Raw genomic sequence first — 23307 nt, 5'->3', positions numbered from 1 at the left:
AACAAAAAGTTCTGGGAAAACTGGAAAAACACATGCCAAACAGTGAAAATGGACCCCCATCTCACATCTCTCACAAGAATTAACTTGAAATGGATAAAAGATTTACATGTAGGACCTGATACCATAAAACTCCTAGAAGAAAGTATATGGAAGAAGCTCATTGATACTGGTCTTGGCAATGATTTTTTGAGCATACTGCCAAAAGCAAAAACCACAAAAACAAAAATCAACAAATTGGACCACATCAAACTCAAAAACTTCTGCATAGCAAAAAAAAAAAAAAAGGGAAAGAAAAGGAAAGAAAACTAAAAAGTCTATAGAACAGGAGAAAAATTTGCAAACCATATATCAGATGTGGGGTTATATGCAAAATATATTTTTAAAAACTAGCAAAACTAAATAACAACAACAATAATCCAATGAAAAAAATGGGCAGAGAATAAGATAGAAATTTTTCCCAAGAGGACATCAAAACAAGTAACAGGCATATGAGAAGATGCTCAACATCACTAGCCATCAGGGAAATGCAAATAAAAATCACAATGAAGTATCATTTCATACTTGTTAGAATGGCTATCATCAAGTAAATAAGAGACAACAAGGGCTGGCACATATTGGCGAAAAGAGAACACTTATACACCATCGGTGGGAATGTAAATTAGTCCAACCATAATGGAAAACAACATAGAGATTCCTCAAAAAATTGAAAATAGGTCTACCATACAATCCAGCAGTTCCACTTCTGGGATATACCCAAAGGAAAGAAAACAGGAATTTGATGAGCTATTATGTACCCCCATGTTTACTGTAGCATTATTCACAACAGTCAAGAAATGAAAACAACCAAAATGCGCATCAACAAATGAATGAATTAAAAAAATCTGGTATATACACAATAAAATATTATTCAGTCATGAGAAAGGAAGATATCTTGCCATTCAACAACATGGATGGCCTTTTCATGAAGATGGCACCGAAAGCGAAGAAGGAAGCCTCTGCCCCTCCCAAAGCCGAAGCCAAAGCAAAGGATTTGAAGGCCAAGAAAGCAGTGCTGAAAGGCATCCATAGCCACGAAAAAAAGATCTGGACGTCACCCAGTTTGTGACGGCCCAAAACACTGCGGCTCAGAAGGCAGCCCAAATATCCTCGGAAGAGCGCCCCTATGAGAAACAAGCTTGACCACTATGCCATCATCAAGTTCCCCTTGACCACCAAGTCAGCTATGAAGAAGATTGAAGACAACAACATACTAGTGTTCACTGTGGATGTCAAGGCCAACAAGCACCAGATCAAACGGGCTGTGAAGAAGCTCTATGACATTGATGTGGCTAAAGTCAATACCCTGATCAGGCCTGATGGAGAGAAGAAGGCATATGTATGACTGGCTCCTGATTATGATGCTTTGGATGTTACCAACAAAATTGGAATCATCTAAACTCAGTCCAGCTGGCTAATTCTAAATATAAAAATTTTCACTACTAAAAAAAAAAAAAAACTAACATGGATGGACCTTGAGCACATTATATTAAGCAAGATATGCCAGACCAAGAAAGGTAGGTACTGAACAAATACAACTTTTATATGTGAAATTTTAAAATACCAAACATTTAAAAAAAACAAACACAGCAACACCAACAGAGTAAAACAGTGGTTATCAGGGCATGAAGAGTGGCAGGATAAGATTAATAGTGTTTAAACAAGTACTAAAATAGCAACAGGGGTTTAATGTACAGTTTATTGAACACTGACAAGAATACTGCACTGTAAGTATGCAATGTGGTAAGTATCATTACAACGGCAACCATATTGAAAACATAAATGTATCAAACACAATGTATACCTTAAATTTATATGTTACATGTCAAATTTACCCAATAAAAAATACATAAAATGTCTTCAAAATACTCTGTAATTCAAATTGTTTAAAAATTCATGTTTACTGTATGTATGTACATGTATGACTGAAACATTATGCTGTACAGCAGAAACTGACAACATTGTCAACTGACTATACTTCCATAAAAAACAATGCAAAAAAATTCGTAAGTTTCAAAATCAAGGGGTCTTTTTATTTTTTCATGACCTACAATTTTATTCTTCATTATGTTTATATACACCTTCTATTTTGTGTGAACATATCTTTAGTACATTTTTAGATTCAGCTCTTCAAATAACACCTATCAGTGGAAGACTACTAGTTGTGCTCCACTCTTTGTTCTGCCCTCTTCTACTGTGACAGAGTAGGCACATGGACTACTCAGCTCAAGACCCATTTCTCTGACTCCTTTCCAGTAAGATGTGGCCATGACAATAAGTTCTGACCACTGGAACAGGAGCAAATGTCTTACTCTTATAGTGACTAGGTATCTGCTCCCCTAGTCTCTCTCCCTTTTCAAGATGGCTGGGAAATAAAGCAAGTGGAAGGATCACATTGGATCCAGAAAGGAAGCCATAAACTGAGGGAAGCAGAGCCACCCTGCTGACTGACTCTAGACTGCTCACCTCTAGACTGTCATATGAGAGGGAAACACATGTAGATCTTATCCCTCTGTTACAATGGTTTAGCCTGTACCTCCAACTAATATAATACTGTACCCTCAATTAATACAACAAATGAATACATTTGTTGAGCTCTGACTATGGGTCAATAAATATTTTATATGGATTATGTTAACTCTCTCAACTCCACGAGGTTAAACATCTTGGTCAGATCCCAAGGCTATCAACTAGAAGACCACTAGATACAACAGTCTTAAAGATTTTTTAAAAGGATAAGCTATAATATTCCATAAAAGATAGTAAATGTATTTTATTCAGTTGAGAGACCATGAAGACAAGATCAGGGAAAACTTACTTTATGTAATATTCTTAGCAATACTTTCAATAGATACATACACAAAACTGTTTCTGTGTATACCAACAATAACGGAAAGTTTCAAATTCTGTATGTAAATTTACATCTTAGAATTTCATTCTATCTTTTTCTTTTTTAAAGTACCTCAAACGGAAATGTTCATGAGTGGATACCTGGGGGCAAAGCTCTGCCTTCTTGTAATTTATATCTAATTAGAAAAAGAACAGAAGCATAACCTGATGTAGTAATGGTGTACCTAATTGGGTACCTGCTCACATTCTCAAAATACAAGTGCCAATATGAAAAGGTAAAATATTAATATACATTCTAAAGCATAACAAGATTCTTTTCATTATTGGAATTACATCCCATTTGGTGGTTGTATAGCCTAGAACAAAAATTCAACCTTGCAAACAATTTCTTCTTGCATGTTGAAGATGATGTTCACTTCAAAAGGTTGTCCTGAAGATTATTAAGATAATGGATAAAGTAAAGGGCTTACTTAGGTCAGTGCTTGAAATAATTTATACAGAACAAAAAAAGGAGTCCTTCAGTTGTATTTAAAAGGTCCTGATATATTAAGTATTATACTAAGAAAAAGTATAATATATTATCTCTTTCTCCTAATTCTATTTTTTTCCTTTCCTCAATTACTTAAATCTACTTTGTGGATGATCATATGCAATTGATGGACATATATATTCTTCCAGTATATGATTAGAAAAGGAAAAATCCAATAAAAGATATCTTAAAACTTGAATACAACAGGGATAGTAGTATTCTGTAAATCTATTCGCTTTTTTTTAAAGTTTTTTTGGGGGAGTGGTAATTAGGTTCTTTAATTACTTTATTTTAAGTTTTACTGAAGTGTAGTTGACTTACAATATTAGTTTCAGGTGTACAGCAAAGTTATTTCAGTTACACATGTATGTACATACATATTTTTTCCTTTCAGATTTTCTATTATATGTTAATATAAGAAACTGAATATAGTTCCCTGTGCTTTATAGTAGTTCCCTTTGTTTATCTATTTTATAGATAGTAATGTATCTGTTAATCCCCAATCCATAATTTATCCCTATATATGTTAATAAATTTAAAATTTATAATATAAATTCAATTTGTATTTATAAATTTGTTTCATATTATATTGACATATATACATATTATAAACGTATTATTACTTTTTTAATGGAGGTACTGGGGGATTGAACCCAGGAACTCGTGCATGCTAAGCACGCGCTCTTATCGCTGAGCTATACACTCCCTTCCCATTCACTCCTGATCTTTAACACAAGTTAGACAGGTAACCCAGGCGAACTATCATTTTTAAAGTTAAAGTGTTGGATTTATTCAGTAATATTTATCAATCTTCCCTAGGCTAATATTTTATAATGCCATAAAGTAGTTTTCATACAACTGCAAAGATGTCCTGTTTAAGCTATGTTCCCTCTTTGCAGCTAAGCCTTTCAGTAAAAAGCAAGTTGGGCCCTGTGATGGCAGTAAAACCAATCACATTCAATAATTCAGAAAGAACTATCGTTTTTTAAATATTGAATTTCAACCCAGAAACCTGCTATATTCCTGTATTTATTCAACTTTCTGTCCTTATCATGTGTCTAACACCCCTAGGCTCAGCACAAAGTTCACTCTCAACTCTGGTCTCCTTCAGCTAGTCTGTGCTTTAAGTTCCTGTGGACAAAAAGAAATGCACTCCTTTGCCCCCATCATGGACCTGTTCTCTGGGCAAAAGGAAAAAGTCATACAGAATCATATATCTATGTCAAGACCCTCTTTGTGTGCCCTAATACTTCAAATCTTTTTCCAGTAGTAAATTCTGCTCTCTTTCCCTCCTTTGTTACATAACATATAATTCTTTTATTTGTATTTTTTCTGTCACTGTAATAGGCACATGTCTCATAAAAAGAACACTGTGGGGATGTTCTTACATCCTGTCCATTCTATTTTGTTATTCTAATTTAGACAAGGCTATTTCCTCATTCTTCAATATTTGCTCTCTTCTTAGTAATCTATACTTCATACAGCATAATGGAAATCAGGTGAGACTTTTTTTTCCCCCCTTAAGGATCCACTGGAAAAAGCAGATTTGGCAAGAGAGGGTTTACATATTAACACCGAAAGTAAAAAAAGAGGTCAGCCAAAAAAGTGGTTTTTGAGGCTGGAGAAACACTAGAGGAGTGAAAGAGAGCTCCCAAGAGCAGTTTATTTTTCATCTCCATCTGTCAATAAAGAGAGTCATATAACTTTTAACCAGAATGTGTCAATTCTCACTTCTTTTTTTCTCATTCCATCACTTTTATAGAGGCTTGCTTATTATCCTACATACTTTCATATTCTCATTTCTCTCCCCACAGGAATCACTACAGATTCCAAACATCCGCTTACAGTAGCTATCCAGCACCTCTGCACCTTCAGCACTGGAGATTTTGATTTCTAGAGTGTCAATTCTCTGTTGAGAGGGACGGTGTCTCTGACAACCCTTGGCAGCCTGCACAGTGCCTGGGATGTACTATGTGCCCAAGAAGAGTTCATTAGAATTAAATTTGCTCATTGTCATTCACAAAGAACACTTTCCATTTCAAAACATATTCCTTATGTCATCTCACAGATATTTGAGTTTTTTCAACATACTCTTGTTTGAAATCTACAATTGTTTTTTAAAGAGATTCTGAAATAATATTTGGAAGTATTTGCTTAGTAAGGTTTCTTCATGAATTCCTATTAATACATAAAGTAACCATTCTAGTTTCTCCCAGAAATATTCACATATAAATATTCACGTAATATTCATGTATCACACATGAAACCACTTTTATATCATTCCACCTCATTGATCCACGTTTTTGGAAAATAAAAGGTCTCACTGCATCACTAGGAATACAAGATGAAGGTACTTTCAAACTGTTACATTACTTACATTGAAATGGAAATAGTGAGACTGACTCTAAAGAAATGTTTAATTTTTTAAAAATCTTACAGAAACTATACATGTAAATGCTCTTACCCAAAGAAAATAATCGATTTAAGATGCTACAGAAATATGTATACGCTGCTATCATTTCCAAAAATCATTTTACAGTGATGTTCACAGTCATTTCATAAATCATAAGAAAAACCATCTTTTATAGTGTCTCCTTTTCTCTTGCAAAAGTCTGCATTACCCATCTCAGTGATTCACTCCACTCTTCTAGACATGGCTGTAAACCATTTTCAAAAATAACATCTACCCTCAGAGAATGAAGATATGTCCCCACAGAGCATATTCAAAAGAATCCATCACAGGGCTTAAAGTCACCACTATGTAAGAGATTCTAATACACTATGAAGAATGGAAATAGGACATCCCAATTTGAATTTTAGGGACGACTACACATCACATGAATTTACCTAAGGGAGGGCTGTATAGAAATTGTAAAATGTGCTGCGAACGCCTCATTACTTGCCAGGGATGGCATTTCTTTTCATAATAACTAGCAGTACCAAGGATTTCTCAGTACTCTACTATCAGATTCACATGAAAAATTACTTCCTATTATAATACAGAAATACAGTTTCCGAGAAGAGAGAACTGCATTCAAATTACAGAAATGACCAGTAAGTTTGGGGGAACTTTACTCACATCGACAAGCTGATTGACACCACTTGCTGTTTTTGCCAGGGTAACAAGGTCTTCTTGCATCTTATCCACCCATGACTTGATACTGCAGAAATCAGAGAGAACGTTCAATCAGATCTCAGGTAAAGTGAAGCCACAGATTGACATTCTACATCCACGCTGCAGGTAATTCATGAAATTACCTTTAAATCTTTCTCCTCCCTCCCAGCTCCTACTACGTCCACCCTGCCCCCTAATCCCACTTTTAAATTACAAAACCAGTTAACCTGTTGGGATGCTGAAATATTCCCAAATCAAAGAGAGAAAAGTGGCAAATCAGCATTAACATTTGCTTAATTTTAATAAAAATTCCATTAAAAACAAGTTACTAAATAGAATATTCTAAACTCAACTTCATCCTTTAGCTTACAAACCTTAATACAATACTAAGAGTGTGCTAAATGTAGAATATTTGAAAAAAGCAAGAAAATGAGACATATTTTAAAATTTCTTATAATTCCAACAGCCAAGGATAACGACTCTTAATACCTTGATGTATTTGCTTCTACTCTTTAAAATGCTTTCACATTGTTGAACACATAGCATGTAAAATTCACGTATCTTGTTATCCCTTGGTCACATGATACTCTTCCATGTCATTACAAATATTTTACAAACACTGTATTTTAATGGCCACTTAATATTATTACATTATCTTTACATTCCATAATATACTTGATCATCCTTTTTTAAAAGACAGCTAGAATAACTCCTAAAAATTTCACTGCAACAAATACTTTGTATATAAAGCTTAAAAGTATTTCATTTCCTTAGCTAGACTCTTAGATTTGCAATTACTGGATCAAGGCTTAAGTTTTAAAGAAATGGTTTTAAGCATTAAAATTATGATTGAAGGATCCAGTTCAAATCCTTTCCTTGTACACTTGAGCCTTAAACAATGTAGGGGGTTAGAAGCACCAATCCCAAGGCAGTTGAAAACCTGCAATTAACTTTACAGGCAGCCCTCCGTATCCATGATTCGGCATCCACAGATTCAACCAACAGCGGGATTGTGTAGTACTGTGTATTTATTGAAAAAAAAAAAATACACTCTAAGTGGACCCACAAAGTTCAAACCGATGTTGTTCAAGGGGCAACTGTATATACTTTAAAGCAATGGAGATCTTAAAATACAAGCTACAGATGTCAGGACATTTTAGAAAGTCCTAAACTGATGGTCTTACTTTTCCTGACATTAGACATCACCAAAAACCACACGATTTTCCCTATTCTAACAAATTAAATATAATATGAAATCTCTTCAGATATTTCATTTATTCATCCTCATGTTGCAAAAAGACAAAGTGTATATTCTTTTCTGTTCATGAAAATATAAGAAAACACTAGTAAGAATGACAGGAAATTATTCTTATTTGATTTTGAACTTCTCTCTACATATATATGGTAGGTGTGTCCATCTGTTACTTATTTATCCTATTCTTTGGATTTTATTAGTACTAAATGTTTTCCCTCCTTTAAAGAACACCTTCAAAAGTAGAGCAGAAAAGTGCAGTTTTGAAAATGAACTTTGTATTTCCTAAGTGCTTTGATCATGGGGATCTAACCACATTTGTTTTCTCTTTTGCCAAGAATTTCAATAGTCCTACAAGGTCATCAACTTTTTTCAGATAAATTTAACAGTATTAAAAATTACACTTGGAAAAAGTATAACATGGAAAAGGAATTTAAACAAGATATTTACAGAAAAACAAAAAAGATTAATGAGCTGATGAACTAAAGAGGAAAAAGGAAAACTGAAAAGCAGTCATAAAAAAGGATGAAAATCGGTCATAAAAAATGCCTTAGGTGGAAACACAGAGGCTTAAGTTACACGTGAAACCAACTAGGTAATTAATGAAATACATAAAAGCTAGGGGTCCTTTCACACAAATTAAAATAAGGAAGAATATTTATTGAATCATGCTGTATGAGTATCAAGAAACAAAAAATAAATTGGAAAAGGATATAAAGTTTAGAGAAATTTATAGAGCCATTAAAATAAACGATGCACACCACATTGTTCCAACATATTTTGTGCTATTTATGATCTGGTGCACATATGTGAAAAATATTATAAATACCAACTAACATTCTTGTTACTCTATTAGATACATAGAATGGCACTCCATTTTTATGTTAAGAACAAAAAATTACAGTAGGGAACCAGTAGGAGGAAAAAAAACATGGACACCATTTTCTAATTCAGAGGAGACTATTCATTTCTCCAAGCAGTTACTGAACAAGTACTAAAACCCAGAGAAGATGAATCATCTCTTCTTCTCAAACATAATTCCCAACACTAACAAATAGCAAGAAGTATTACACATGTCTTTAGCAGGGAAAGTGAGAGACAAAGACTATATATGAAAAAAAAAAACTTAACTCATGCTTGAATTCTGATTTATGCTAAACTGATCCAAAACGTGCATTCTAACTTGACACCTGAGTGTACTGTCACTGCCAGTGTTCATTGAGGAGAACCTGTTTTGGCCGAAAAGTAACTCAGGGCCTGTCCAGTCTTCTTTGCCCCACTGACAAGCTATCAAGAGCACTTTAAAGGAGCAAGGATGATTTTTCATAGATATGAGGTATTACCTGGTTCTCCTAAAATACATAAGCACTTTGCCTATGTATTCATCCAGTCTAAATCAAACTGAGAATTAGAAGATTATAATGGCTAGGAAATAAGTGAAGATCTGTTAATGACGAAAGTGAGCAACTACACAAGGGAAAACATTCACATGGGCAAATTCTCCATCAGTCCTTCTCTTTCTAGGTAAACTGTCAAGCACATATGTATAATCACTAAGCACTACTTTATTAAATGTCTCCAGAAGATACTACAGTATTTTGGGGAAAGTTACAGAAGGTATCACCTTTCCAGGTAATAAGAAACTAAGCTAGCACTCCTTGAGGAAGAATTCGTCATTTGCTCTTTGTTAGCCTGTTCATCAACAATGAGCACCTGCTGGAAAAGATACCAAAAGCTGGAGAGGCAGAGGAAAACAAGAATAAGGTAGTTTAGGGGAGGAAAGAGACTCTTTTCTTTCTAGTCTTCTAAATTCTTGGCTGATAACTCTGTAACCAAAGACAGTATTATAAATGAAAAGCATTCAAATTTATTTCATACAGGTTTTAGATAACACAGGAGCCTTCATAAGCAAATGAAGACTCCAAAAAATGGTTAAACTTGAGTGTGTTTATGCTAGGTTTGATTCAGAGGAGAAAGAGATAACCAGACGAAGAGTGTGAGGTGAGTGCAGTAAACTAGGGAAAACTTACAGCCTGTTCATTCAGACTCCTCCTTCTGGCCCTTGTCTTCAGAGATAAGGATGCTCCTCTCTTCTGAGTGCAGGGAGGGTAACTCTCACATGACGGGATGGTCAGAAAGTCCTTCCTACATATGTCACTTCTCAATCTCCTTCAGCTTAAAATATTCAAGAGGCCATGCTATCATATTTTGGGGTAGCAGGGCCTGAATCCTATCAGTAGAATCTGTCACTTAAAGTGAGTCACTTTAAGTTTGTTAGATAGCTGCGTGGAGAGACAGATAGAGGAGGCTTTCTGGACTAGCAGCTACTTAAAGTGAGATTTGAAAAACAACTGGAATTTGACAAAAGTGAGAAGGGAAGGAAATAACGATGAAGGCAGAGGGACTGCAAAACATGGCACAGTCAGCAACTGCAAGCAGTATGAATGGCCGGAGTCCAAGGCTGGTTCAATCAATGCTACGGGATGGGGGCAGGAATGGTCGGGAAGAAAGTCAGGCAGATAGATGGGCCAGATCAGGGTCTTAAATAGCCTTCTGAAGCATTTAGATTATACTCTCAAAATAATGGAGAGATAATGGAAGATGTGAAGTTAGCAAGTAGCCAAATCATTTCACTGTCTATGAACATGATAAAATAACTTCTCTAACAGCCGAGGGGATGGTGGCTTAGAGGGAGAGCAGAAAGAGAAGGGAAAGCCTAGGTAAGAGCTAAGAAATGAAGAGGTTCAAACTAGCTCAACAGCAGTGAGAGAAGAGAGGGAAACAAAAGGAAGGCCAAGTAAAAGAAACCAGCTCAACAAAATTCTGAGGAATGGACAAGATTTCATGTGTTACTGGATATTAAAAGTGAATGGGAGAAAGGCTTTGCAGATGATTTTTGGAGCTCCTCAGCTAGACAATTATAGGATATTTTGTTATAGAAAGTACAAGAAGAACAATGTAGAGGGACATTAATGAGTTTGTTTTTATTGCTTCAGTTAGAGATGTTTTTGAGAATGTACAGAAATCCAGTAGGCAACTGAACAGACCTAGATTTGAAGCTCTCAGAAGAGAACTTTCTATAGCATTTAAAGATTTGGTCTTCACAAAGGACAAAGGTAAATCAATGCATGATTCCCAAAGGAGAGCTGAGAGAGAGGCATTTAAAGAAGAGACAGAGGAACTGAGTAGTGGCAAGAGAGAAGGGAATCCAAGAACAATGGTATCACAAAAGCTAGAAAAAGGCAGTTTCTAGAGAGTCACTAAATAAGGTGAGAGACATTTGTCTTATATGGGAGGAGAGTGAGAGAACACTGTGGAAGCCAGAAAAGAAATGGAGAACAACGAGGTAGTATGCCTTCTTGTTTTATAATCAGAGACACAGGCATGGGTCCATGCACACAGAGAAAGACAAGGAGAGAAGGAGACAGTGAAGATTCAGGACACAACATGTCACTTATTGACAGAACAAGGTCTTTGAAAAGTCTCTAGATTCATTAGGCTTTTCCTTGCTCATCCCTACATTCCAAACAGTATGGGGTGGAGGATGAGTGAAGAAACAAGAACACTGGAGAAACCTAATGCTAGAGAAGGTTACTTCTTCCGTGGAGATTGAAGGGAAAATGTAAAATGTTTTAGGCAGATGGAAATAACTACAACAAGTAGATCAAAAACTTGAGACAGTTCTACTTACTGGTGTCTCTCTCTCTCTCTCTCTTTTTTTTTTTTTTTTTTTTTTTGGTAATAAAGGAGACAAAGCCATCTGTTCAGAGGTAGGCAGAAGATATTAAGGTAGGATAGTTGAAAAGAAAGTTGGAGATTTCAATAGAACAATGGCCTGAGAGTATTTAAGGACAAGTCCTACACAGGAGGTCATCAGTTTTCACTGGTACTAATCAGCATGACTTGAATTTCACCACCAGTTCTAGGCTAAAGAGGGCAAGATGGGAGAAAGAAGGCATTCAGATGAATATGGGGCAGATAACAGCAGGTGGGAAAGGAGGATGAGGAAAAATGAATTGAAGCACCTGAAAATTTTAAGATCTCTACTAATGCTAAATAACAAAGACTGCCCCAAATATTCATTAAGCATTATTCTATTTATATACAATGCTTATTTTCTAAACACTTTTCTTATGGAACCAAAAATCCTATTACAGCATTTCTAGGAAAATGTGAAAATACTGCCTTGCCAAATTTCAAATTTCTCATCATTTTGGGGGTTTTTAGCCTAACTATCTCATAAAAGAATATGCTGGATGACTAACTGAAGAAAGGGGCCTGAATACATCCCACTTTTAAATCAGTGGAAACAACGTAAAATTTTTAAAAGGAAAAATTTCTCAAACCACTGAAATAAGATGGATTGCTCTCAGAAAGTTTAAGTTTGTTTGAAAATCCTTCTCTTATAAATAAATATATATTACAATATCTGACCAACTCAAAAAAGTTGAATGCATGTATATCTGGTTCTATAGATACAACAGAACTTGACTAATAAGAATACTGCTTTATGAGAAGACACACTGGATTTTCCAAACTTGTGATGTCAAGAACCCACTTACTCTGCTGTTAGAAATGTAACCACCTGGCTTCCAGCATCAAGTGGTAACAGAGGTTTCAATGTTACAAAGACAGGACTGGAGCATGATAAAGAGTCAGGAGAGTGCCAATGCACCATATTTGAAAAAGAAACAGTAAGAAGCTCCAGAGACTGGGTATGTAGCCAATGTACACATGCAACAGAACTATTTCTTACCCCTCTGCTACCCTGGTCTCCCAATTTTCTACGGCCTTTTGAACTTTCTACTACCCTGGGTTTTTTTAAGGTCCTATAAACCTATAAAGTAAAAATCTTACAAATCTTACATTGTTACTTACATAATTCCTAAAGCTGAGCTCCAGTTCTACCTTAACTACCATTTGCTAGATCACTCCGTTTTGATTTTCCATCATTCTTTTTCAAAATATCTGTAAAACTGAACTCAGTATCTTCCCATCCCATACTACCAACTCTCTCGTGTTCCTTTCCTTCTTGGCAAACCATCTCCAAGTCGTTCAGGTCCATTTCATCCATTTCTTCCTCATATCCCTCCTTCAATTCTCTGTAAAATTACAGTGGCTCAGTGTTTTCCCCAATACATACCTGAGAGCTAGATACACTGAGACCTTATTTTATGACAAACTTCATGTCAAAGTATTTAACATGCATCCTCTCATTTAATCATCATAAAAACTAGTGTTCACTTTTCACAGATGAGAAGACTTAAAGTTTAGAGAAGTCAAACGCCCCAGCCTTCTAGCTTCTGATTTTCTAAGACATTTTACTTCTACCATCCTCACACATTTCCATATGTGTTGACTGTCCTTTTCCACATTCGGCTTTTGCTCTACATCTTCTTGAAATTCATCCTCCACCCGCACTGTGAATAAATTTCACAAATACTCTAATATCACCTTTCACAAGTTTCCGAATTAAAAATAGTCCACTTCTAGCTACCAAACTCCAAAGCACTTTCATTGTGCTTTGTGCTTATTTTCCTATACACTTCCATGATTCTATGGGCATACTTTCATTTTCATTTATCACCGAATCCTCAATGTTTTTACTACAGTGCCTTGTATAATGGTAGGTACACAGATATTTACTGAATAGAAAAACTTACTGAAATGAAACGCGCTATTATTTTTTAAAAAGCACAATTATCTTTCATGCATTTGGAATACGTGGTTTATTCACTAAATCCCCTCTTCCCTCCAAAATCGACATCACAAAAAAATGAACTGCTGACAGACAGTAAATAGCACCCACTTTTCAACAAGGGAAAGAATTTTAAAATGGGACTTCATACTTTAAAGAAATCATTAAATCTCTAGCATGCATACCTTATAAGCCTAAATTTTTCAAGTGGATATTGAATTTCATAGGAAGAAGTTTAGTCTTCTAATCCTTCTCTACTCCTACAATAACTCATTAAAGTCAAACAGCAGTGTGTTTCCAACTGTTAGATGATGCCTGCAGACAGTGTAATTGGGAGAATTCCCTGTGAGAGCTATAAAAACTGAAACAAATGTCTCATTGATTAATTGAGATAATCTTTTATATTCTTTACTTCACTTTATTGCACAGAAACAGCCCAAATTCGAAAGGCAAACATAAAATACTTGAATTTTCACTAACTTTGAGAGAAAAATACTCGCCATGCAATTAATAATGTTCCTTTTGAAGTTAGATCTGCCTGCAATACAGCTTTCAAAAGACTACTGCGTAGTTCAGGAAACTGTTTAAAAAAAGAAAGGAAAATGGTAATCCATTTCATTTCGCATGCATTTGGGGAACATCAAATTCAGAACAGCACAAATTACACCCTGTTTAATCTATTGTAAAGTACAGCAGTTGAGTACAAAGTGTCAATTCTGCATAGTTATCTATTTAATTGTTTTAAATGCTACAGAGAGAATTTGCCTTTTAACTGGTTGGAATAATGGAGCTAAAGTGATGGCTAAAAATTGTTATAATAGGTCCTACAAATACTGACTGTCCTTCCTGCCTGTATCTGATGTAGCAAGTCCTCTGGAAAAAAAGCAGAATATGTGTGAACTTAGTGCTATTAGTTAAGAGACAGTATTAAAACAGACATCTTTTCTCCACACCCATCTTGAATTATCCCACTAGCAATTGTAATAGCGACTAGAGCAAAAAAGGAATAAGAGATACACAGAAAAGAAATAGAATGTCTTATTTCTACTGAATGAAATGTGTGTATAGGGAAACTGTATCATGACCTAATGTAAAGTGTGAATGATGACTTCCTGATCATCTGAAAAGTAGGTATATGATGATTCTGCAGGACTTAAGTAGTATTCTTCAAACATTCTACCATAATCTAGATTATTCTTGGTAAAAAAATAAAGTCATTTATTTCTAATTCTTAAAGCTTCTAATAAATGACTATAGTAGAAATTAAATAGAATCAGTAAAACCACTTTTTATTAAAAAAAAAAAGTGGAAGAAGAGAGCTGCTGCAGCATGAGATTTAGACAAGGAGGAACAGGGGAGCGAGAAGTCACTATCCTTTGAGTCCTGGTCCTAAGGCAATTCTGTCTGTGCCACTTTTTTAAGAAACAATTTTATTTTTAACCCAAAGAAATAAGACACACAGTTATGCCCTGTGGACCTGGGAAAAAGCAAAAATACCACAAGATCTAACAATCTGACCATTTCAATTGTGTTGATATATAAATAGCTTATTCATAAATTTGAAGTAATAAGATCATATATTTCAAAACTGTTCCACTTGCTAAAAATATCTCACCAATGTCAAACTGCTCCTATGTTTCTTATATAATAAACCACCCACAGTGTTCTTATAGTTGGGTAAAAATAACGTAAGTAAGCCGAAGATTTAGATAACCCAGACACACTATTTTGCTAAATATGCACTTCTTGTAACATGTATAACTGTATCATGAACTACTTTGTGTGTGTGTGTTTGAAGGAACACTTGGTATCTACAGAGTCTAAAATTGCTTGTGAGTTGGGTGTCATGCCAGGAATGTTGGTTCCTGAAATTGTTCTCAATTTAAACCATTTTCAATAACACAGCTGCTTTGTTTTTAGAAAGCTGTTTAGACTTGTGAAATGCTTTAGTACTCCATTTTTGTCTAGAGTCAGTCCTGAAAGAAATGCAGAAAGGCATGTGATCGACTTAATCAGGGTAGAAAGGTAACGCAATTGAGAGTAAGAAGAAAGATTTTATCACTAAAATCTGATATGTAAGCTTTTCGTGTTCCTCTGCCTTCAATTTCTCTCTGCTTTTTGCCCCGTCTTGTTTGTGTGTCTGTGTGTGCGTTTAATTCGCTTTACAAATATACAGACTCATAATTCTCAAAGACCAAAGATTCTTCATGAGATCTACCTTCCCCACCATCTTGCATTGATTTCTGTTTTATCCCAGCATTTTTTCATTGTTTCTTTATTTAGTGAATATTTTTTTGCCTCAGCTGCAGCAATGTGCTTCCAGCTTCCAAGACAACAAACGAGCAATATACTTAAAGGCTGTTATTAATGCAGTTCCATAGAGTAGCTGGAGGGGGGAAGGTTCTCATACCAGGGATCTACTCCCTTGAGGCCTGGAGAGCTTTGTTTTTCATCCTTCCACATCCATTAGTTACCACCTCCAGCACAGTCCCTCTAGCCTGGTGCCAAAGTAGGTGTCCCACGTGGCCACACAATCTGCTGCTGGTGTTTCTAAGAACCAAATGAGCAGAATTTCTAATTGCATATTACCAAACCTCCATTCATTCTATTGCAGATCTTCTCTTTCACTGTTTGGCTATTTTTTCTCAGCCACTGTAGATTATTCACAAAATTTACTTTCGCCTACTTCAAGTATGTAAATATTATTTAATGTCATGATAAACTTTTCATTTCCTTCTCTGAATTATTAACTGCACATTCGTAATACTTCCAGTACTGCAGAATACTCCAACGTTTATTATGTTTGGATACTGACCCAAATGGCCAATCCACTTACCTACATTGATCAGTATCCCCAGTCAAGCCAATTTAAATGTTTCACAAACCTATCGGTTTTGTCATGTTATTTAATCATGTTTGTCACTAGCCTAAAATGACCTCTCTTCAGGCTCTTCAGCATCTGAAAATCATCCTTCACGTCAGTACTTCAGGTCCTTCTTCTGGGCAAATCCTCAAATCCTCAGAAATTTTTCTTTTCTCTAAGTTCGTAACATAGATAAAGCCTGCCCTACAAAATGTCACACATATTGATATACTGTCTTATGCTAGGATTATTTTTCTCCAACAATACTTCCTTTCCCTCAGTGGATGGGCCAGAGCTTCTAGTTCTCTGTTCTGAGACTACCTAGTGCAGCTCTGAACATACAGGAGATGTTTAACAGATAACAGACAACCCCTCGTGCGCACCTCCTTGCCAACAGAGGTTCTAAACACACTACGTGAACAAAATTCTAATTCTCACAAAAATTCTGTGAGGCAGATACTATTATGAATCCCATGTGACAGACAAGGAAATTGAGGAATAAAGAAGTGAAGTTACTTGCCCAAGATCACAGAGCTAGTAAGTGGCAGAGCTGAGCAGTCTGTCCTTAGAAGTTGGCAGAGCATACCCTCTTAATAAATGCTAAGAGATGTGGTGATGTGAAACACAGCTTGGTCCTCATCATAAACCACGCGATAATCATCTCCAATTCTCCTCTCATCCTAACTTACAAATGTCTTGTGTTTTCTACTTTATAGACTGTCATAGGCCTGGGTTCTAAATCTGTTCCATTCACGTAAATTGAGAAAATTTCAATTACCGAAGTCTTATTTTTACATAGCAAGAGAAAAATTATAGTTAGAAAATAAGGATTTAAATATTGTAATCAAGAAAACCCACATATTTTCTTCCTTAAAAAAAAGCTTGTGGAAATACTCACATGATTACTTAAATTCTACAATTTTTCAAGTTAAATATATTAAGTTTTCTTCCACATTACCAAATAAACAAGCACTAGTTGTTTTATTTACAAAACCATACATTTTGCAGCTTTCATTAACACACCACGGCATCCTCAGTATTAGGATCACAGCCTTTGACTTTCATATTATGCATAACATGCACAAGATTTTGCTCTACTGACATAGAGCAGCAGGTTAGATGTAGAGTCAGCCCTGACGTGTTCTTAAATATAAAATATTCTAGAAGCAACATTAAATCCTTCAACTATGAATCAGAAATATGACTCAGCTGGCCTTCACTGTTTTCATAATGTAGGTTCAGATACACAAAGGCAAGAATATAAAAGTCTAGGCTGTATCGACTTGCATGGTGCTCCTTAAAGAGAGCTCACAGTATAATCTGATAGCTATTCTGGGACAGAGTTTATTTATCAATCAAAAAACTGTCAATGCAAATTGATTCGCTTGCAAATCAGAAAAACAGTAACTCTTCCTAAGGAACATCAGAAAGGAACATCTTCAGAAGAGCCAATCTCTAACCTTTTTATTTCTTTAGTATTAAGCACAGGCTTCTAGAAAAATAGGAATGAAGCCTTCAAATATGAAATGGTAAATATCTTCCCAGCTCAAAAAACACATTACAATTTAATTACTTTCAACCTTTTTGTTCCCACAGACACATGGTTTACTTTGACCCTCTGTTCACTGTCCTGTGCTCCCCTCTGATGGTCGGAGCAACACTGAGGGTTCCAAGCAGAAGACTGCTTCTTGGGTAGGAATTATAGCCAGCTCTGTTTCCTGACCTGTTCCAAAGAAACATAAAACTACTTTCTTTTCCCCCAGTCAAGTTGTCTTTTCTCCATTAACACAGTGATATTGATGAGAACTGTATTTAAAAATGAATTTATGCTTAATGGCAAAAAAATTATAATTTTTCACACTATCAAATAACTCCTTGCAAATACTGTGAACTACTGGTGAAAGCCTTATATAAATGTCGAAGTAATACAGGAAAAGAAAGCATTGTCAATTTCTGGGTCACAATTTCAAACGTTTTTATTTAACTTAACTTTACAGATTATGTCATATTTGCTCATGTTAAAATAATAATATTACAAAATTATGACCTCTGATGCATTATATGTGGAAAAATAGGTTGAAATCTAGGCAATTAAACAGAAAAATATCAGGGAGAAAAATTTAACAGTTTATGTAACTATATCCAACTGAAGCTTCTATGTCATGCACTTAGTAAATTTAAAAAACGCTGTAAAGCATGATTCTCGTGTATACAGTTACTGAGAAGCCCATTTGCAATAAAAACTAAAAACATTTTTCTAGTTAAAATAAACCTTTAATCTCAGACAATTGGCTATTACTGACAAAAAATTAAAAGTCACAAAATCTTAGGTATATTTTTCTTTATCATGAAGCAAATGACAAGCTGGCTACTGGATTTTAAACTATTAAATATGAAATAAACAGTTTAAAATATAATGATGGTTCTCCTCATAGAAAGTCTCATTTATGATGATATTTATATCTTCCACATTTGAAATAACCTGCAATTAGAAGGAAAGATTTAGAAATGGATCTCAGTCAGTCATTTTGGAAACAGGTAGAAAGCATGTCACAAGCCCTCGTGAAAAGAGGGTGGTATTTTGGCTCAAGAGGGCCACCGTAGGACGGCATGCCCATGAAACTCATCATCTTTATGAAATATGAAGAAATCAGGAAGCAGCCGGCAGCATGAATTAAACATCAACATCCCGAATGAACTGTTGCAGGCTTCTAATTTTTTTTTTTCATTAACAGTCATTCTGTCACTGTTCCTCGTGCTCCATTTACACACAGCACATGTCAATGTGGATTTCAACAAGCAGTTTTAAAACAGACCACCCTGCATTGAAAAGTGAAAGTCTAAAGATTTCTGAAGCCCGATCTGTGAATCATACGTGACTCAGCAGCCTCACAACAGGCCTGATATCCTGTGTATTTTCCCTCAAAATGTTCCTTCTAGAAAAGAGGGGCTGAAGGGACTCTCTTATCACTATTCTGAAAACACAAAGGAATTTGAGTGCAGGCACTCCATTAGAATTCACACTACAGTTCTAAGTCACTGCAGTAATAGAAAAAGAAAAATAATAAAAAGTCCATTGCCACATCACTTGCTATCTGGAGAACTGTCTTTTCAACTATCCACAGTGTATTTCCCTCAAGTTTCTGATTATTCTCTCATACCTCTTGATCACATTAGGGAAAGAGAAGCATCACAGACATTTACATCACCTCTGAACATCTTGCAATGGAATCTAACTGAAGTTATTTATCCAGTTAATGACAATAACAAACATTATTTCAGTTCTAGAAACTGCAGAAGAAGAATCCACCTCAGGCTTGCAGTCTAGTTTCCTATTTAGTGGAAGCTTTCCATATACATTACCCATAAAAAAGCATGTCAGTTCTCCCAAATACTTCCTGAGGTAAATGTTCATTATCTTACTAACAACCTTTTTGTTTTGGGGCAAAATTGTTAGAAAGTTCTTCTGGTGCAAAAGAAACTATGCTCTGGTTACCTTATATATTATTAGGCAACCATCTAAAATAAAAGCTACCTTTTATATGCATTTCTATATTGTTTAATTTTTAACGATTATTATCACTTTGGAATTTATAAGTAAAATGATAAAATTTCAGGAAAAAATTAAATATTTCTTCAAACATCCAATTCTTAATTGGATGCAAAAGAGCAATGGATGCAGCTAACTTAGTTCTGACCACCTGATTGCCCTATTTTTATTTGTTTGGCTTTACACTTAGACAAACAAAATGAAAAGGATAAATAACAATATATTTATGTAAAAGGCAAAATAAGAAACTCTATCTTCTCCCTGCTGTGAATAAAAAGGAACAATCGGCAAATAAGGGCAAAACAGGTGATAATGACTAGTAAACATCCCATTTAAGTTTAATAGAAATATTTTTTCTGGCCAAATGGTTAGTTCTAGAACCTGCATTTTGGGGTTCAAGAGAGGACTGGGTCTGGCTTCAGCCAGGTCCTTTGGACTATGGATCAAAGCAGATCCAACAGCCAGTGTCCAAAAGGAAAACTGGAGCCAAGAACCAAAGAAGGAGCCCACAGATATAACGGCTCAAAGACTCTGGGCAGAAACAGACAGGGCTCTGGGGAGAGAATGGCAACTGGAGACAAGGATACAGCAAAAGCCAAAACAGAACCTAACTGTGGATCAAAGGAGTAGCCCAAGAATGCCATAACGTGGTTAAGAACCTATCTATAGAGTTCTTGTGTTCTTGTCCACCTGTGGCTCCAAAGGGAGCTGCTGAAAGCCCCAACTGGGCCATAAGAGGGATGGCCATGAAGTTTTAAAGTTTAAAGACCTCTACTCTGTGTAAAATATCTTACTGAAAGATTCCAAAGTACATCATGCAAAATGCCACTACAATGGAAAGTTAATTTGGTTTCCTTATTGCTTTTAGACAACTGAAGTTTTAGAAGTAAATATATTTATCTTTGTATTAACACCAGGACTCAAATTAGAACCTCATTCTTGACTCTCTCAATCAGATTCTTCCTGCTGGATTATTCAGACAGTCCATGGATATCACTTTGGATACATTCAAGAATAGTATATGGAAGAACCTTCCATCTAAAGCAAACCCCTCTGTCAGGACTGTGGTAAAGGTGGTCTCATTTCCAATCCAGCTGGTCTTATTCTCTATGTTCACTCTGCTGATTACAGAGTGGGGTTTGTGGAATGAATAGGTGGCAACAGAATTAATGGAAGAGACTCCACTGTGCCCACCACAGTATCGCTGTTCATTAGGAGTGCACAGAGCTGGGAAGCCCAGGGGAAATAACATGTTCCTGATTAACCAATTCTCCCTGAATTTATAACACAGCCAACTGTCAGTAGATCAGATTAAATGAAGGGAAATGAAACTGAAAGAATTGAAAGAGATTCAGCAGACCCAAAGGAAAACAAAGAAATCAAGGAAAGGAATGAGAAGAGGGACACATAAAAGTTGGGAGGAGTAGGAAGGAGAGTATAGAAAGAGATTTTTTAAATGCACATTTTTAAAAATGAATGTAGAGTTTCTCTTAAAAAGATGAAATTTACTTTTGTCCATCTCAAAAATTTTAGTTTATCACCAAAAACTTTACACAATGCACTACTTACTATTGCTCAAATCATCATTACAACTTTAAAGGCACGCATTTAATAGTCCTATGGAATATCTGTTTCTTTTGCTCTATATCACATGGAATTGTGAAGTCAAATCTCTTTTAAGACTGTTTTTACTTATATGAATTTTCTGTTTCTATTCAATTTTTGGTTAGGAAAAGTAATGTTCATTTATCTTTACAGTTCAAGTATACATCTTTTCAGTGTGGACCAGGGATTTGAATGGCATTGATTTTTGCTGTGTAGATCAATGACAGATCAATAAATAAATGGTGATTTGTTTATAGCAGTCATTAGGTTGACTTCCTGCAGACCAATGGAGATCATAACTGTGCATCTCCACATTTCAGCTACTCTTGCATTTCAACATTTCCATGGAAGACACAACTTTATTTCATTGCACTAGATACTGAAGTGCCATAGCATATGCTACTTCTAATATCTTAGGCCATCTTTCACATTCTCTTCAGGAGTTCTACGTGGCTAACAAGGAGAGGTTTAAAGGAGGGCTGCAGTCATGTTGTTTGATTTGCATGACTATCCATGTTACTTTTTCTCTTTTTTAAAATTAAAAACTCTCTTAATAGAAAAAGATAACATTTGCAAAGTCAACCATAATGATAGAAGACAGTAATTTTATACATTTATAGTGCCATTTTCCTTTTCTTCTTTTTTCTTTTTTCTTTTTTTAATTGAAGTGGATTTACAATGCTGCATTACTTTCTGGCGTACGGCATAGTGGTTCATTCATACATACAGATACACTTTATTTTCTACAGAACATAGTGGACAGCACAAGAATTAGGTAGTGAAGCTACTATAGGGAAAAGGTCTTGCTTGTTCTCTATAATCTTAGCTAGAGATTTTACTCCCTAATACTTCAGCTAATGAATTGGAGAATGTTTAGCATTCAGACGCTCAAAAGGGAAAATGAACCTCAATGGCAAATAACTTCTGAGCCAAACTTCGTCCTAGACCACTCACTGCTACCAGAGATATAGGAGATTTAGATCTTGAACTCGCTACTCTATAGGATTCGACACCATCATTAAATAGCATGATCTTGCCTACTGTTTATTCTACCTACCATGTTTTCCTTCCATGTTTTCTCACTTCCTTAAAGCCCAGATCAAATGTCACCACCTCACAGACACATTCTTGACCACACTAGCTAAACTCATTTCTTTGTCCTGCCTCCTGTCCTTCACATCACGCCGTAATTGTTTCTTCAGGACACCCACAACCTTGAAACTATGATACTTGTCTATTTACTTGTTTTCAGCCTGCTTCCTCTAGTAGAATGTAATCAACACAAGAGAAGATCTTTATCATCTGAAATCAAAAGCACTTAGCTTTGCACTGGGATAAAATAGTTGCCCAATTAAGTATTAACCTAATTTTTAAAAAATGAACAACCTTTTGTGGGAAAGCAAAGAAAACAGTCAAACTGGGATATCCACATTTCTCCACAAGGCATGATAAACAAGGCCTCAATTGAAAAGGCATGGTCTTCAATCTAGTAACTTCTCTTTTCCTCTAAATGAAATAGAGAAGAATAGGTAAACATAATCTTGGCTGACAGAGACCGTAACGTTCCTATTAAAGCTATGTGGAAAAAAAATTACACTTCAAATGTCTTGAGGTTTTGTACAAAATGTCCATAAAATTATGGCAAGTCATTTTTGAATGAGAAAAATAAAAGGATGGTTGTTTCCTTCTAGCAAGAATTAGACAATCCAACAGGCATGAAGCCACACCGCATCAGTAACCACAACAGAATCAGAGAGTAACAATTTCCGGGCACTGTCCAACCCACCAGCTGTGATCCAGCACTGCACA

At 35.5% G+C, this 23307-nt stretch overlaps 1 protein-coding gene and 1 pseudogene across 5 annotated transcripts in view; one reads left to right on the top strand and one right to left on the bottom strand.

The window, feature by feature from the left end:
- CACNA2D1 (calcium voltage-gated channel auxiliary subunit alpha2delta 1) overlaps positions 1–23307 on the bottom strand; it is a 420595-nt gene that overhangs the window by 336005 nt on the left and 61283 nt on the right. For all 5 annotated transcript variants that reach the window (XM_072965120.1, XM_072965122.1, XM_072965123.1 and 2 more), the window contains exon 2: positions 6495–6576. In XM_072965120.1, the coding sequence (XP_072821221.1) occupies positions 6495–6576 (82 nt within the window). The remainder of the gene's footprint in view (positions 1–6494; positions 6577–23307) is intronic.
- Positions 962–1448, top strand: LOC102529435 (large ribosomal subunit protein uL23 pseudogene; annotated as a pseudogene).

Source organism: Vicugna pacos, chromosome 7, assembly GCF_048564905.1.
Source record: "Vicugna pacos chromosome 7, VicPac4, whole genome shotgun sequence".
NCBI classification, from domain to species: Eukaryota; Metazoa; Chordata; class Mammalia; order Artiodactyla; family Camelidae; genus Vicugna; species Vicugna pacos.
The sequence above is the reverse complement of the archived record's forward strand: the minus strand, read 5'-3'. Positions and strand labels throughout refer to the sequence as shown.